This window comes from Squalius cephalus, assembly GCF_949319135.1.
Source record: "Squalius cephalus genome assembly, chromosome: 1".
Lineage (NCBI taxonomy): Eukaryota > Metazoa > Chordata > Actinopteri > Cypriniformes > Leuciscidae > Squalius > Squalius cephalus.
In genome coordinates, this window is record NC_137122.1 from 69,623,827 (window position 1) to 69,639,776 (window position 15,950).

At 39.2% G+C, this 15,950-nt stretch overlaps 1 protein-coding gene across 1 annotated transcript; it reads left to right on the forward strand.

The window, feature by feature from the left end:
* Positions 1 to 5,394: 5,394 nt before the first annotated feature.
* LOC307166435 (piggyBac transposable element-derived protein 4-like) lies at positions 5,395 to 12,297 on the forward strand (the record flags this gene model as incomplete). The annotated part of the gene is made up of 4 exons (XM_079884795.1): positions 5,395 to 5,523; positions 6,460 to 7,181; positions 7,299 to 7,609; positions 12,257 to 12,297. Exons 2-4 carry the CDS (start codon positions 6,547 to 6,549, stop codon positions 12,295 to 12,297), a joined length of 987 nt encoding a protein of 328 aa, XP_079740921.1. The 5' UTR covers positions 5,395 to 5,523; positions 6,460 to 6,546.
* Between the last annotated feature and the right edge of the window lie 3,653 nt (positions 12,298 to 15,950).

Consider the following 15,950-nt stretch of genomic DNA (forward strand, 5'->3'; position numbering starts at 1 on the left):
CATATTACGTAGCTTAGCAATGTTTCTAAGGTGGAAAAAGGCTGTTTTTGTAACATATGAAATATGATTTTCAAAAGACAGGTTGCAGTCAAGTATAACACCCAGGTCTTTTACTGTAGAGGATGAAGTAACAGGACATCCTACTATGTTAAAGTTGTATTGTGAGAGGTTTTGTGGGTGGTTTTTAGAACCGATAAGTATTACCTCTGTCTTATCTGGATTTAATAAAAGATTTAATAAAAGAAAATTGCGCGTCATCCAATCTTTTATATCTTTAACACACTCTGTCAATTTGGATAATTTAGCGTTTTCATCTGGCCGTGATGAAATATAGATTTGAGTGTCATCAGCATAACAATGGAAACTAATTCCATGTTTCCTTATAATATTTCCAAGTGGCAGCATATATATTGAGAATAATAGAGGGCCTAACACAGATCCCTGCGGCACTCCATAGTTTACTGGAGTTATGATCGATTTTTCTCCATTTAAATAAACAAAATGGTAGCGGTCAGATAAATACGATCTAAACCAGCTTAATGCTTGTCCTTGAACACCAGTATAATTTTGTAGTCGATCTAAGAGTATTGTATGATCTATAGTATCAAACGCAGCACTAAGATCAAGTAAAACTAGTATTGAGATATAGCCTTGGTCAGAAGCTAAAAGTAAATCATTTGTGATTTTAACGAGCGCAGTTTCAGTGCTATGATGCGGCCTGAACCCAGACTGAAACTTTTCATAGATGTCATTTTCTTGCAAGAAAGAGCCCAGTTGAGCGGACACAACTTTTTCTAGTATTTTAGACATAAAAGGTAGATTTGAAATGGGTCTATAATTTGCTAGATTATGTGGATCTAATTGTGGTTTCTTAACGAGAGGTTTTATAACTGCCAGTTTAAATGTTCTTGGAACATAACCTAATGATAAAGACGAGTTAATAATATTGAGGAGAGGCTCTTCCACTACAGGTAACACTTCTTTCAATAGTTTAGTTGGTATAGGATCTAGTAAACATGTTGTTGTTTTAGATGAAGTGATAAGTTTATTGAACTCTTTTTGTTCTATAGTTGTAAAGCACTGTAATTGTTCTTGCGGGGTGATAGTTGAGGCTGAGTTATAAGGCGCGATTGAGGATTGAACGTTTACAATTGTGGTTCTGATGTTTTCTATTTTCTCAGTGAAGAACTTCATGAAATCATTACTACTAAACTCTAACGGAATATTTTGTTCAGGAGACATCTGTTTATTTGTTAGTCTAGCCACGGTGTTAAATAAGAACCTAGGATTGTTATGGTTGTTTTCTATTAGTTTGCGGAGATGCTCAGCTCTGGCCTCTTTTAGGGCCTTTTTATAACGTGACATACTGTCTTTCCACGCGATTCTAAAGACCTCTAAGTTAGTTTTTTTCCATTTACGCTCTAAATTACGGGTTTCTCTCTTTAGAACATGCGTAGTATTGTTGTACCATGGTGCTTTACTTTTCTCTCTGACCTTTTTTAGTCTAATGGGTGCAACAATATCCAATTTTCCAGAGAGAATGGTGCTCATAGTGCTGGTTAGTTCCTCTAGTTCATCTGTTTGTTTGGGTTCACTGAGCATCTGAGACAGATCAGATAAGCTATTTGAAAAATTATCTATGGTGGATGGAAGGATTGTTCTACCTAATCGATAACGCGGCGCAGCATGATATATTACAGGGGTACGTAATATGCAAGTTACCATGTAATGGTCAGTGACATCGTCACTTTGTGGAATGATATCTATATCGGTTGGATCGGTTCCATGTGATATAATTAAATCGAGTGTATGATTAAAACGATGAGTTGGTCCGGTAACGTTTTGCTTGACCCCAAATGAGTTTAATAAATCTGTGAACGCAGCCCCTAGCGCATCATTTGAATTATCTATGTGGATATTAAAGTCTCCAACAATTAATGCTTTATCGAAATTAACTAATAGGTTTGAGAGAAAATCTGCAAACTCTTTTAGGAAATCAGCGTAAGGCCCAGGCGGTCTATATACGGTAGCCAAGGCTAGAGATAATAGGGATGTTTTTCTAACATCTAAGAGCGTAACATTTAGTACAAGTACTTCAAACGAAATAAACTTATAGCCCGTTTTCTGAGTAACATTGAGAATATCTCTATAGATTGTTGCAACACCGCCGCCACGACCAATCAGACGGGGTTCGTGCTTATAGGAGTATCCTGATGGAGTAGACTCATTTAGACCGAAATAATCATTTGGTTTAAGCCAGGTTTCAGTAAGGCAAAGTACATCGAAGCTATTATCTGTGACTATTTCATTTACAATAACTGCCTTAGGTGTGAGTGATCTAATGTTTAGAAGACCTAGCTTTAGAAATTGTTTTTGATTACTAATAGCAACATTCTCTGGTTTAATAACAATTAGATTTTTTCTAGATCCTGCAGTAGATTTATTATTTGATCTCACTAAACGAGGAATAGACACAGTTTCTATGCAATGTTCAACACTATTTATATCAGTTAAATTGGTGCAGCAGAGACTATGATTTGGACTTTTGGTTACTAGTCAAAAGGTATTTAACATTTTGGAGATGTTATCTGACAGAAGATCCGATCCGAATCTGTTTGGGTGTAAGCCATCAGCACGGTAAAGCCTAGGACGCTCCCAAAACAGATTCCAATTATTTACAAAGAGCAGTTTCTGCTCACTGCACCATGACATTAACCATTCATTTAGCGCGAATAATCTACTAAACTTTTCATGACCTAGTCGGTATGTGGGAAGCGGTCCTGACACAATGATCGTTATATCAGGCGATGTGCTGCGTACCGTATCGATCAGATTCCTGAAGTCTTTCTTCAGAACCTCTGTCTGTCGCAGCCTGATGTCGTTCACTCCCGAGTGCAGGACCACAGTTCCGACGCGCTCGTTCAGAATCTCGGGAACGCGAGCGGCGATTTCAGAAACACGAGCACCAGGAAAGCAGTGACTATGCACCTTACTTTTATTTAACGTAGCGTGTACGTGTCGAACGATGGAATCGCCGATGATCACAGCATCGCGTTCTGTTTCGCGAAGAGGGGAGAAGCGGTTTTGTGTGGATATCTCGAAAACCGGGAGGGTCGGAGACAGTTTTCTTGGTCTAGACCTGACTCGCGTCTTCCGCTGCGGAAATATCCAGGCTTCGTGGTGGCATGTTGGAGCCGGAGTGAACGAGACCATGGCTGATCGCGACCTCGGCGCGCGGGACCGATGTTAGGAAACGCACGGAGTAGACGAGGTCGGAGTCAGCAGGTTAGTAACGTTAATCTCTGATTTGTGTGCATCGTCGCGTGATGTTTCAAGAGCTAAACGCCGGTCTAGCAGCTCGGCTTGTCTCACTAAAAGGTCGTGGATCTGTTTCTCAACAGCTTCCAGCTCGGACTGCACCGCGTGCAGCTCAAATGTGTCTTCACCTGCACCAAAAGGTAGACTACTTACATCTGATATATTCGCCATTTTAACAGATGGACAGTACGTTAAGTTAGCAACGACGCTACCAGTGATGCTATCAATATTAATACTAATTTATGGCTTAAGTCTTGGATATAATCCGTCTTTTTAGTGGTACGGGTGTAGAGTAGACGCACGATAGGCGAAAAAATGTTTGTTTGTAAATGAATGCGGAGAAGACGCGTTCAGCCGTGATCCACGGACGTAACCTATAAGAGTATCCGACGTTGGATCACTAGGCTTGAGACGCGTCTGCTCAACAGTCCGCGTTGTAACTATGAGGTGAGGAAAAGTAGAAAATGTTCGTTGTAAGTGAGTTTAAAGAGAAATCAAGAATTATAAATCAATCGATGGAGCTCCAAAGACAACAACGCGTTCAGACGCGACGCATGCGCATTCGCTTAGTAAGTGAAGGGACAAAACTGTTTTAGGCGGGACGTCCCGTATTTTGGGCCTAATTTATTTGTCCCGTGCTGACCACGACACTTGAGAATGATCACCGACACCTGTCATCATCCAATCACAGCTTTTTTAAATCACTGTTTTGAGACAAATCATTATTTGATTTGCGAACATCCTCTGCCGTCTGGTCGCTTCCGCTTCAAGCCGGACTCGTCTCGCGCTAACGGTAATTTCCTTTCACTGTCCACGTTTTGATTTCGGCTAATCAATTTTGGCGAATGCAAACAACGTGATTATTGTTCATGAGTCTAACATCCAGCAACGCAAGAAAACATGTAATCTACCTGAGGGAATAATATGCTCAAAAAACATTTCTGATTATTATTAATGTTTTAAAGCTTTTAGAAAGTACATAGAAAGCTTTTGTAACATTACCTTAACTGTCACTTTTGATTAACCTGTTAAGCTTCACCAGTGCGTGGGCGCACTGAAGCGTTTTTTTATTTATATAGTTCAAAGTTACTATCAGATTTAATGTTATACCTTGACAAACTATACATCATTAACCTGTTAACCTTTGCCAGTGCGCCGGCGCACTGAAGCGTTTTTTTTCCCCACTAGTTTAATGTTTATGAATGGATTTAACGTGAAAGAACATCATTAATCTTGGCAAACTATATATCATTTTAAAGGTCTAAGCCTCAAGCATCGATGATAGAGCTCTGTTTTACGATGAAAAGCTTATAACGAATGTATTTCTTGCATTTATGTAAGCAGTACAGATCAAAACACACGTAATAAAAAACGGAGTACATACCATTAGTGTCGTAATAACGAGCCACACACGCATCCACTGATAAAAGTTCCAGATTGAATGGAAAGGTGAGGGTCCACTGAATAACATCCCATAGAGCATTTTTAGTCCAAAGAAACAATAACGTTGTAATATCGATGTTTATTCCTTTGTTTACATCGAGTTTCTTCAGGGTGAAGTATCATACTTGTCGGTTATGCAATAAAATTATGCATAAAAAACAGACTCCCGGTAGCCAAACGTTATATGGGTGTGTTGCTTAGAGTGTAATGAACAAATTAAGACCGCACACACACACACAAATACAAAGATAGGCAATATATAGGTCAAAATATCCAAACACTGCGGTCAGTTTTTTTGACGTCATGATATGCTGATACTATTATTTTGTCTTTACAACGAAAGCCAATGAAAGAATTGAAATTATATGACTAATAGAAAATGTAGCCAATCAGTGCATGATTCCAACGATACCCGGGAAGTTTAAATTCCTCGCGAACAAGATGTTTATTTATTTATTTGAATCAGTCACTCTCCATTCCGCTTGAGGAGCTAACCTGCGACGTAGGCTGTGACCACACCCCCGTCATTTGACAGCTAACTAGCCATAGCAAAAAGACGGTTCCCCAGTCAACATCTGTTTTCGCGTCTTTCTTACTGGACGGATTATCTCATCAAATGGATCGTCAGAAGAAGTTTTTTTCTGCTGAAGATGTTTTATTTGAGATCACTCGAAGCAGCGATGACGAAATTGAGGAGAGTGAAGACAGCGACGACGAGGGTGATATGCTTGAGGACGGAAAAGATGATCCAATTTTATATCGGTGAGTTGCTATATACATTATGTAACATGCACACATTATACGTGTGTGTGTGTATGTGTATGTGTGTGTGTGTGTGAGAGAGAGAGAGAGTGAGTGTGTGTTTGTTTTCCCATTTGTTTTATAAGGTAAATGCATTGTGGTCTGAAAAGATAATGCTACATATGTATTTATTTATTTATCTATTTATATTTGTATATATTGGATAATTGTACAGGTGTTTAGTTGTTTCTGTCATTTTTCCTAGCACACACACACTAGGCTATATATCTATATAACGTTAGTGTATGTGTGCTAGAAAAAAAACAAAACAGAAACAACTAAACACCTGTACAATTGTCCTATAAATATAAATAGACTTGACATTTTTTCTGTAATTTTTCCTAGCACACACACACACTATATATATATATAGAGTGTTTGTGCTAGGAAAAATTATATATAGTGTGTGTGTTTGTGCTAGAAAAAATTACAGAAATAACTAAACACCTATACAATTGTCCAATATATACAAATAGAAATAAAGTAGCATAATCTTTTCAGACCACAATGCATTTACCTTATAAAACAAATGGCCTGTCTGATGGCCGGCCATCAGTGTGATTGTTGGTTCTATGTCTGACCATCCATATGAATGCTGTCTGTATCACTGGCCATCACCAGCCATTGATTGTTGAATGGGCGACTATCAGTATGAATGCAGTCTAAACGACTGCCCATCAGTTTGATTGTTGATTGAATGGACAAGTTTTAGTATGAATGCTGTCTAAATGACTGCCCATCAATTTGATTGTATGGACGACCTTTAGTATGAATGCTGTCTAAACGGCTGCCCATCAGTTTGATTGTTGATTGAATGGCCAGCCACATAAAAACTATACATAATTATTTACTTGACATGCGGTGCTAATTATCTTTCCATTCTTTCCCATGAAACAGCCATCAAGTTTACCCCCCAAGGTGGATGCCGAAAACAACAACAAAAAAGGAACAGCTGCCTATGACCGTCTCTGCAAGATCAAACCGATGTATCAGGAGCTGAGAGATGCATGTAAGAACTTTTTCCATCCTTTCCAGAACATTGCCATTGACGAGAGGATGGTGGCATCAAAAGCTAGGAATGGACTAAAGCAGTATATGAAGGCCAAGCCAACAAAGTGGGGATATAAACTGTTCGTCCTTGCTGACTCGCTGTGTGCGTACACATGGGACTTTTTTGTCTATGAGGGTAAATCACCTGCAGCACCCATTCCACAGAACAAAGGACTGAGTTATGAGTCTGTCATGGCACTGGTTGATGAGAAGATGTTGGGAACAGGCTACAGACTGTTTGTTGACAACTTCTACACTAGTCCAGCTCTGTTTAGAGATCTCCTGAAAAAAAACATCTGGGCTTGTGGAACTATTCGGTCCAACAGGATAGGCTACCCTAAAACCGGCATGAACAAGCTTCTCAAAAAAGCTCCTCGTGGCACACATCGTTGGCTGAGAGAAGGGGACTTGCTGTTTGTGGAATGGAAGGACACGAGAGAGGTACAGATGTGCTCCACCATTCACAGAGGCAGCGGAGGGAGTGTTGTGAAGAGGAAAGTGAAAGGTGGAAATGGACAGTGGGAAACCTTGGATGTACCTGTTCCAGACTGTGTTGCAGAATATAACAGGTTTGTAAAATATATTCAGTAGTGTCAATTTTACTTGTTTATATTTCATCTATATTGAATATCAAGTACATTTCTGAAAATGTATTCTAAAATATGACCGTTTCTATTTCTATTCAGGTGCATGGGTGGAGTGGATGTCTCAGATGCACTCATTGGCTACTACTCAGTCTCACACAAAACAAGAAAGTGGTATCGTACCTTCTTCTACCACTTCGTGGACATAGCCATAGTCAATGCCTTTATACTCCAACGTCAAATGGCCTGTATGAAGAACCAGAAGCCACTGACACAGAAACAATTCAGAGAACGTCTTGTTGAGGAACTTACTGTGTTGGTGCGTGCTGATGTTCCTTCATCTCCTCCATCCCACAAAGATGAGACTCGCCATTTACCAGGGAACTTTGCTTCAGACAGCACCAAAGGAAGGCGTGAGTGCAGGATTTGTTCCAAAAAAACTCCTGTTTTTTGCAAGACTTGTTCAACACCATTGTGCTTTCAGCCAAAGCGTGACTGCTTCGCTGTATGGCATGACCAGCACTGACTAAACAGGACTTAGCATTTTGACTGCTTCGCTGTTTGGCATGACCAGCACTAACTAAACAGGACTTAGCATTTTGCCGGAGACAACAGCATTGTTGATTTATTTTCTTTGCCTTTTCTGTTGCAAAGAAATTCAGTTATTTTTTTATATATTTATTTTTTTAAATATTTCATAATATTTTACTTATATTTTTATTGTTCTGTTGTGCAAATAAATCACTTGTATAAAGTCTTATGGTTGTGTGGATTATTTTATAATTGAAAAAGCATGGAGCAGTGTATATGATGACTAAAATAGCTTGCAGTACCCTTCATAACATTTGGTCATTAGGTTGCTTTTTGAGGTATCCAAGGAGGCTTCTTGGTACCTGGACATAGTCTTGGAAAAAATATTGCAGAAATCTCATTTTTCATAATATCTTCCTCAAATGTGAAATATAAACTGATGAGACTTGTGGCTTTCAATCAATTACCGAACTGGATTCCTCCAGGTTTGTTTTCATTTATTTTTTCATAAAATAATAAAATGTTACTTGCAGTACAAATTATTTTCAAGACACTTTAAATTCTATAAATTTTTGTCTGTGTAAGTTTTTTCAACTTTTACATTTGGGTAATAAACTCTAAAGTGTCTTCTTTTAAAATATGTCTAAATTGTGCATGTAGAGCAAATTGTTCAACAACTACAATTATTTTAGTTTGGGGATGTCATTTCTGGGGATGTGCCTCAGGCAGGGGGAGGGAGAAAGGGAACTGACATAGTCTTGGAAAAAAGCTTGCAGGAACCGCATTTTTCATTATATCTTCCTCAAATTTGAAATATAAACTGATGAGACTTGTGGCTTTCAATCCATTACCTAATTGGATTCCTCCAGGTCTATTTTTATATATTTGTACATGAAATAATAAAACATTATTTGTAGTTCACATTATTTATGAGGCACTTCAACTTTTATAACTTTTTATTTGTTTGAACATTATCAACTCTGATTGATTGTTAGTAGAGTGCCAAGTGTCTTCTTTCCAAAGAGACCTTAATTGTGCCTGTGGTACACTGTTCTCAGGAGCTATATTTATTTTAATTCAGGTATGTCATTTTCAGCTGTGAGCCCCTGAGTGGGGGGTGCAGGTTAACAGGTTAAAAAGATATAATACTCAAGTTTCAGTATTTGACCACTATTGTATTCTGAGAAACTTATAGTGACAGTTATGTCTTAATTTGTGTCAGGAGTTATGAAATGAAAAAATGAGTCGATACCTTTAATATGAATTATGCGCGTCAGTCGCTTCCATTCATAAAAAACTCCCGTGCTGTCGTCATGACAGCGATACACAAAACAACGTCCTTCAGGGCTTTTAGCTCAAAAATGTGCAAACTTGGAGAAATATTGATATATTCTCATAGATTCACGTCATATTTCTAAAGACAGGAATAATATTTATTGAATTTATACCCAAATGTGTCGATGTAATCATTGTGAGCGCTTTTACTGAGATGTGCAGTGTTTTCAATTCATACCAATAGCCTGAGGGCGCTATATGCACAAAAAATAATCCATATATGGGACATGAAGAAGAGCCATGATCATGTGACATTCCAGGACGTCACTGCTACACACAAAGCTAACAAGAGATCCTGCTGTAATATGCAGATAAAAGATGTTGTGAAGACAATAAACATGTTTGCTATGATATTTGAATTGCCTGTGTTCTTCAAGCCATGCCAGGTATTTTCATATAATAGATTATATTTATAATGTAATGCTAATCGATATAGACTTTATCATCGTGAATAAAACTATAAATAATGTTTTCTGTCTGATTTTTTTTTTATCTGAAGCCAAATTAGATCAGAGAAGATTATTTAAAACACTCGATTGCGTTATGAAGTAAGTTTGGAGCACAAACATGGTTTTAATCTCATAAATGGTCGTGTATTGATGGTGTGCTAAGCTAACATGCTAGCTAGCCCAGGTGCACCTGCCACCAGGGGTTATTCTTTTATGAATTTTGTTCTAAATAAGAATGCTTACTGATATGTTTTAGTGCATTTGACCACTATTTAGTGCACTTCAAATGTGAAGTGAGAACTTTGATAAAAGAAATTAGGGATTGAAACCCCATAATAGCCTGTGAATAGCCAGTCGTTAGTAACTATAATGCAGACAAAAGAAATGCATATTTCGAACCATAACCAGTCTGGAGAGGTGTGAATGTGTGCAGGGGGAGACTGAGACTGAATGGGGCTCGTTTGCACCACAAAACAATAGAGACAAAAGTCTGAATGGATGCTTAGAAGACGACTAAACATCAGTAGCATTTTTAGAGTAGCCTAATCAAAATAAAGTCATGACATGATCTTGAAAAACATTTAACTAAATACAGAGTTTTAGACTTATTATCTTCATATTTTAAATATAACATGGTCAGACATGTGGCTTTAGCTCCAGTGCCAACTTCAATTTTATTTTCATTAATATGTTTCATAAAAAAAAAATTCTAATAACTTTACAAAACTTTGAAGCTATTTAAAAAAAAAAAAATCATTATGACAATAATTAATTCTACATTTACAATAAACTACCAGGTGTCAGCTTTCAAATGAGATCATACTTGTGCTTTTAGTGCAAAGGGTTCATGAACTGTATCTGTTTCAGTTTGGGTATGTCATTTCTGGGGATTTTTCAAAAGTGGGGTTGCAGCTTAACAGGTTAATGTAATGCATCCTTGCTGAATAAAAGTAGGCAATTACTTTCTTTATTTTTTTCCCCAAAAAATAATCTTACTAACCCCAAACTTTTGAACTGTAAGCCTAGTGTATATTGTTAAAAAAGCTTTCTATTTTAGATAAATGCTGTTATTTTTAACTATGGTTTGTTTGTAATGTGACTTTTTTTCATGTATGACATTAAAATTATTTTTATAATTAAATACATAAATAGGTTAAGCAATACAAATGTGTTTATGTCTGATAACCTTTTAAACACAAACTTAACTGCAGACACTGAAATGACGTACACTGTGTGATACAGTACAAATATTTTGAGTGTCCCTCATTTTCCTATAAATAACCACGATTGTCCCGCATTTTCCTTTTCTGAAGTTGGCAACCCTAACTGTCACACACACACATGCAGGAATACAAACAAACGCAAGCATGCACACACACTGACATCCACACGCACAGACACACACCCATACACACACATACAAATCCACATGCACAGACACACACACACAAACACACACGTGCACACACATGTACGCACGCATACATACACGCACAGACACACACATACACAAACACACACACATACACACACACACACACACACACACACACACAGACAGACATGCACATACTACTACTTTTTTTAGGTATATACATAAACACGCAATACAGCCAAATTGCTCCACGTCATTTATTTTTGTGGAAAGCCAGTGCAGGCCTGAGCGGCGGTCATATTTTGTACCGCCATGCGGTACATCTAGTTTTTGTGTATACTCACAATAAAAACAAAGTGTTGTGCTTTTTGCCAAATAAAGAAAAATAAACATGATGCGAGTTCTGCTTTCTCGCTGTCAGTGTAGTCAATTCTCAAAGGCGTCCGAAAATGAACTATAATGTACTTTACGACGCTGTGAGGAATAATACTATCTTAATAATCCTGGAAAATTTACCTCAGAAGTGCTGGAAGTTTCATTTCGAGGATCAACGGATCCAGGAATAGGTCAGTTCCATATTCGCTTTGTTCTAATCGCAATAGTGTCTGTACGCAAAAAGACTGTTTAAATATGAATCATGTTTTTGTGTGTGAATGTATGACCAGCTTTTACCAAACTCTATTGCTATACTGAGATGAGGAAAAATCGACTACAAAAATCGGATAGATTATAAAGTTTTTACTCTAAAATAGCCTACTGCCACACATCAAATAAGCTTATAATGTTGCCAATTTCTGCTCATGTTAAATATATATATATAGCCTATATTATGTTTTGTCAAAAATAAAGTAATCAACTAAGATGTTATTATAGTGTTCCAATGTAGGCAATATTCAAACTAATGAATCCTTAACTTTGAAATACGTATAATAAAATGTATACTTTAGTTTTTACAAAGAAAGATTACACTGGAAATATTGTTAACATTTTTATTGTTGTAATTGTATAACCTTTTTAATGAAATTGCAAAAAAATATATATACAAGGATAGATGTAAACAAAATCTTAAAAGGTCAATATAAACCTTCTCTTTAAATTATTTTTATTGTGTTTTATTAGTGACATATAATATATGAGAATATATTCAAAAACTTTCTAAAAATACAGTATGGGAACAATTAACTGCACTATTACTAGAAATGTTTACCTTGGATATTATACAATTTGCAAGCACAATTTGTGGAAAAAAAAACAACAACTGTAAACCAATATATATATATATATATATAGTCCTTGCATTCTTTCCTGTGGCTCAGTGACACACCTGAATGAAAGGCTCATTATGTATGTGGGCCCCATTGTCTTCTCAGGTATGAACCACTCTGTATGCATGATGGTGTTGGATCGTTGACGCCCACTCGCATATTGCCTTTCCAAACAAAAAGTGTCTTACAAAATTTAAATTAATGTATTGTTTTATGTGAATGATAAGGCAGGATGATTTTCAGATCATTTTGAAGAAAAAACTCTAGGCGACAAAATGCATTATTCAGAAGTCTTGTGGACATATATTTAGTATGTGTTTTGTGGCTGTCACGTTTTGATGTGTTGAGTTCTGTTCTGTGATCTTGTTTTCCCCTGTCTTTGTGATTTTGGTTTAATCCTGTTAAATTAGATATTCCCATCACCTGTGTCTTGTTAATTGTCCCGTTAGCCCCAGTACATTTAAACCCTGTGTTTTCCCTCAGTGTTTGTTGGTCGTCGTCCATGTATGGTTGTGTGTACTGAATTCCTGGAGTTTTTCCTTTGTTCCTGTATGTTTCTGGAAGCTTAGTTTGTAAATAAATCAACTACATTGAAGTTCCTGTGTCCTCGTCTTCAGCATCCTGCAACAACCCTGACAGTGGCCTTATTTCAGAAACTTTCATTTTTAGTTTTTTCAATAACCATGCATAAACATTATTCTCTCAAAAATACAAACATGCACATACTAGTTAATCACATATTATGGTAGCCCTGTTTGTGCTAAATAGAGTGTAATTATACCTTTGCCATTAATATGTTTATAAGCAACTGAAAAAAGCACAAATGTCAGGGCATGTCAGAACATCTCAAGGACCCCAAAAACACCTCAGACCCCTGAGGGTTAATAGTGGAAAAGGATCTTCCCTTATCCATAAGGTCCTGCAAAAAGCATAAAATATCAGTGATCGAGCACTGATATGATATTAACTGTCACACTTCACACCATTCTTTGAACACACGCCACTTACAGTCGTAAAGGGACCGTATCGAAGAGGCTCTGGCACACTGAATGGTGGCCACAACACGTGGGGGGAGCCCCAATGTGTTTAAGTTGGCCCTCTCACGGGCCAGGCCCAGAGGGCCACCCTGTCTGGGTGCGGGTGGTAGATTTCCCCATTCGCTTGGGACAGAAGGTCTGTGCGAAGTGGGAGGGGCCATGGCTGGGCATACAGCAGAGGGATGGGAGCTGCAGAGGGCATACACCTGGTGTTCCCTCACCCTGGCCAGAGACAGTGTTATGAGGCAAAGGGGAGAAAATGCGTAGAGCAGCACGTTGGGCCACGGATGGGCCAGTGCGTCCTCGTCCCGTAGCTAGAAGAACGTAGAACAATGGGCGTTTTCGCGCGAGGTAAAGAGATCTACAGTTGCCTGGCCGAACCTCCTCCACAGTAGACCCACTATATGCGGGTGGAGGCGCCAGTCCCCGTAGAGAGGGTTTCCCCTTGACAAGAGGTCTGCGCCCCTGTTCAGTATGCCCGTAATGACAGAAAGTGCCGCCTGCTCCATACTAACAGCCTGTGGGCAAGAGCATGCAGCTTGGAGGAGCGCATCCCCCCCTGGCGGTTGATATATGCTACAGCTGTCGTGTTGTCGCAGCGCACCAGCACATGATGCCCCTGCAAACGGAGCAGAAAGTGATTCAGAGCTTTCCACACAGTGAGGAGCTCTAAATAATTTATATGGGCAGAGTGAAGTGTGCTTGGCCACACACCATTCACTGTTCTGCCCTCTTGCGTGGCTCCCCATCCTGTTAAGGACGCATCTGTCGTTACTACTTTCCGCAGCATAATCGCCCCGAGAGGGGTCCCATGCACTTAAAACTCTGCGTTCTTCCAGTGGCGCAGCGCTACTGTGCACGAGCGCGTCACTGTGACAGAGCGGCGGAGATCGCGTAAAGGGCTGAGATGAAGAGATAAAACCCACTTCATGAACATGTGCGATAATGTACTCTCGCTCCTTCTCTGAATTGTGAGAGGCAATTCATTAAAGAGAGAACGCGCTCTTATGAGAGACGCGCGCGCATTGTAACCGAATTCAGCTCCAGACCCAAAAAAAATAACTCTCTGCGCGGGAGTGAAATTGCTCTTGCTCACGTTCACTTTGAAGCCGAGCGCAGTGATGTGAGCGATTACACGAGCAGTGTTTTTCATGACGGTCTCTCTCGAATCGGCTATAATCAGCCAATTGTCTATGTAAGTCAGGATTTTGAGCCCCGCTAATCTCAGCGGCGCTAACCCTGCCTCCACACACAGACAGAAGACTCTTGGGCTGAGTGCTAGACCAAACGGAAGTACTGTGAACTCGTAACATATGCCTTGGAAGGCGAAACGAAGAAACTTCCTGTGTGGAGGATAAATGCTTATGTGGAAAAAAGCATCTTTCAGATCGATCGATGTGAACCAATCGTTCTATTTTACTGCACGAGAGAGAACATTGTGAGTTAACATTCTGAAATTGTATTTCCTTAAAGGGGGGGTACCATGGTGTTTCATGTATTCAGAGTTGTTTACAGTGTTAAAGAGATAGATTCTCATGTTAAACATGGGCAAAGTTTTAAAAAAATATTTTGGACGAATAACGGAGAATTTCTGTGCTGAAAATCTTACTTCCGGGTTGGTACAAGATTCGGCTGGGTTTTATTTTATCGTGGATCTAATGACGTAGATAAGAGTGGAACTCCTTATATGAGCATTTCTCACGTCGACCAGAGGAGAGCGAGACCGCGCACATCACATCGCGCTTCAACAGGAAATCATCGGCAGCCAGCGCTGCATAGGATTTGTTCAAGAATGTCTCCAAAAAAGTGTGTTTTTGGATGTGAGGGAAAGCTTACCGTGTCCAGCTTTCCAAAGAACCCAGTGTTACAGGAACAGTGGATGCCGTTTGTTTTTCCGGGGCAGCAACGGAGTGTAGGAAGTGCGGTTGTGTGTTCTGGCCATTTCAGTGACGAATGTTTTATTAACAAGGCTCAGGTCGACGCTGGATTTGCAAATCGTTTGCTATTAAAACGTGGAGCGGTCCCAGTGATAAAAGACCCCATTCATGTAAGTACAACTGGATCAGATTTCTGTCTTTTGCTGGAAATCAAGCACTACCGCTTGACTCTATAGCTCCGCCTCCAGGACCTCGGCTTTTTCCGGAGGGAATCGGAAAGCTGTATTTTTCTTTTATAAATTTAATAAAACTAAACACTTTTTTGAGATATTAAGGATGCACTACTACTCTATAGGTACTCAAGATTAACATGAGATTAGGTGAAACTGTGCATGTTATGTACCCTTTAAATGTTTGTTCAACACTCTGAGATCCAGAATAGGACGAAGTGAACCGTCCTTCTTTGGAATCAGGAAATAACGGGAGTAAAAACCCTGATGACATTGATGCGGAGGCACCACTTACACCGCCCCCTTCTCGAGAAGAGAAGAGATCTCGCTTTTCAGAATGTGAGCGGAGCTTTATTCTGTGTGAGAAAAGATAACTCCACTGAAACGTGGAGGTTTTCTGGCAAACTGAAGTCTGTAGCCCTTCATTATGGTGCGAATCACCCATTCTGAGCCGACACAGACTGCCAGGCTGTCACGTGTGCCGTGAGAGAAGCCACCCTCACCGGAGAGTTGCCTAGGGCTGGCAATACAACCGGATTGTTCATTTGTGATACAATGGCGCCATCTAGTGGACAACTTAGGGGCGACATGTAGGATTTCTGACAAGCAACAGCACTCGGCAGAGCTTTCGCTCTCAGTGTTTGATATTTTTGTT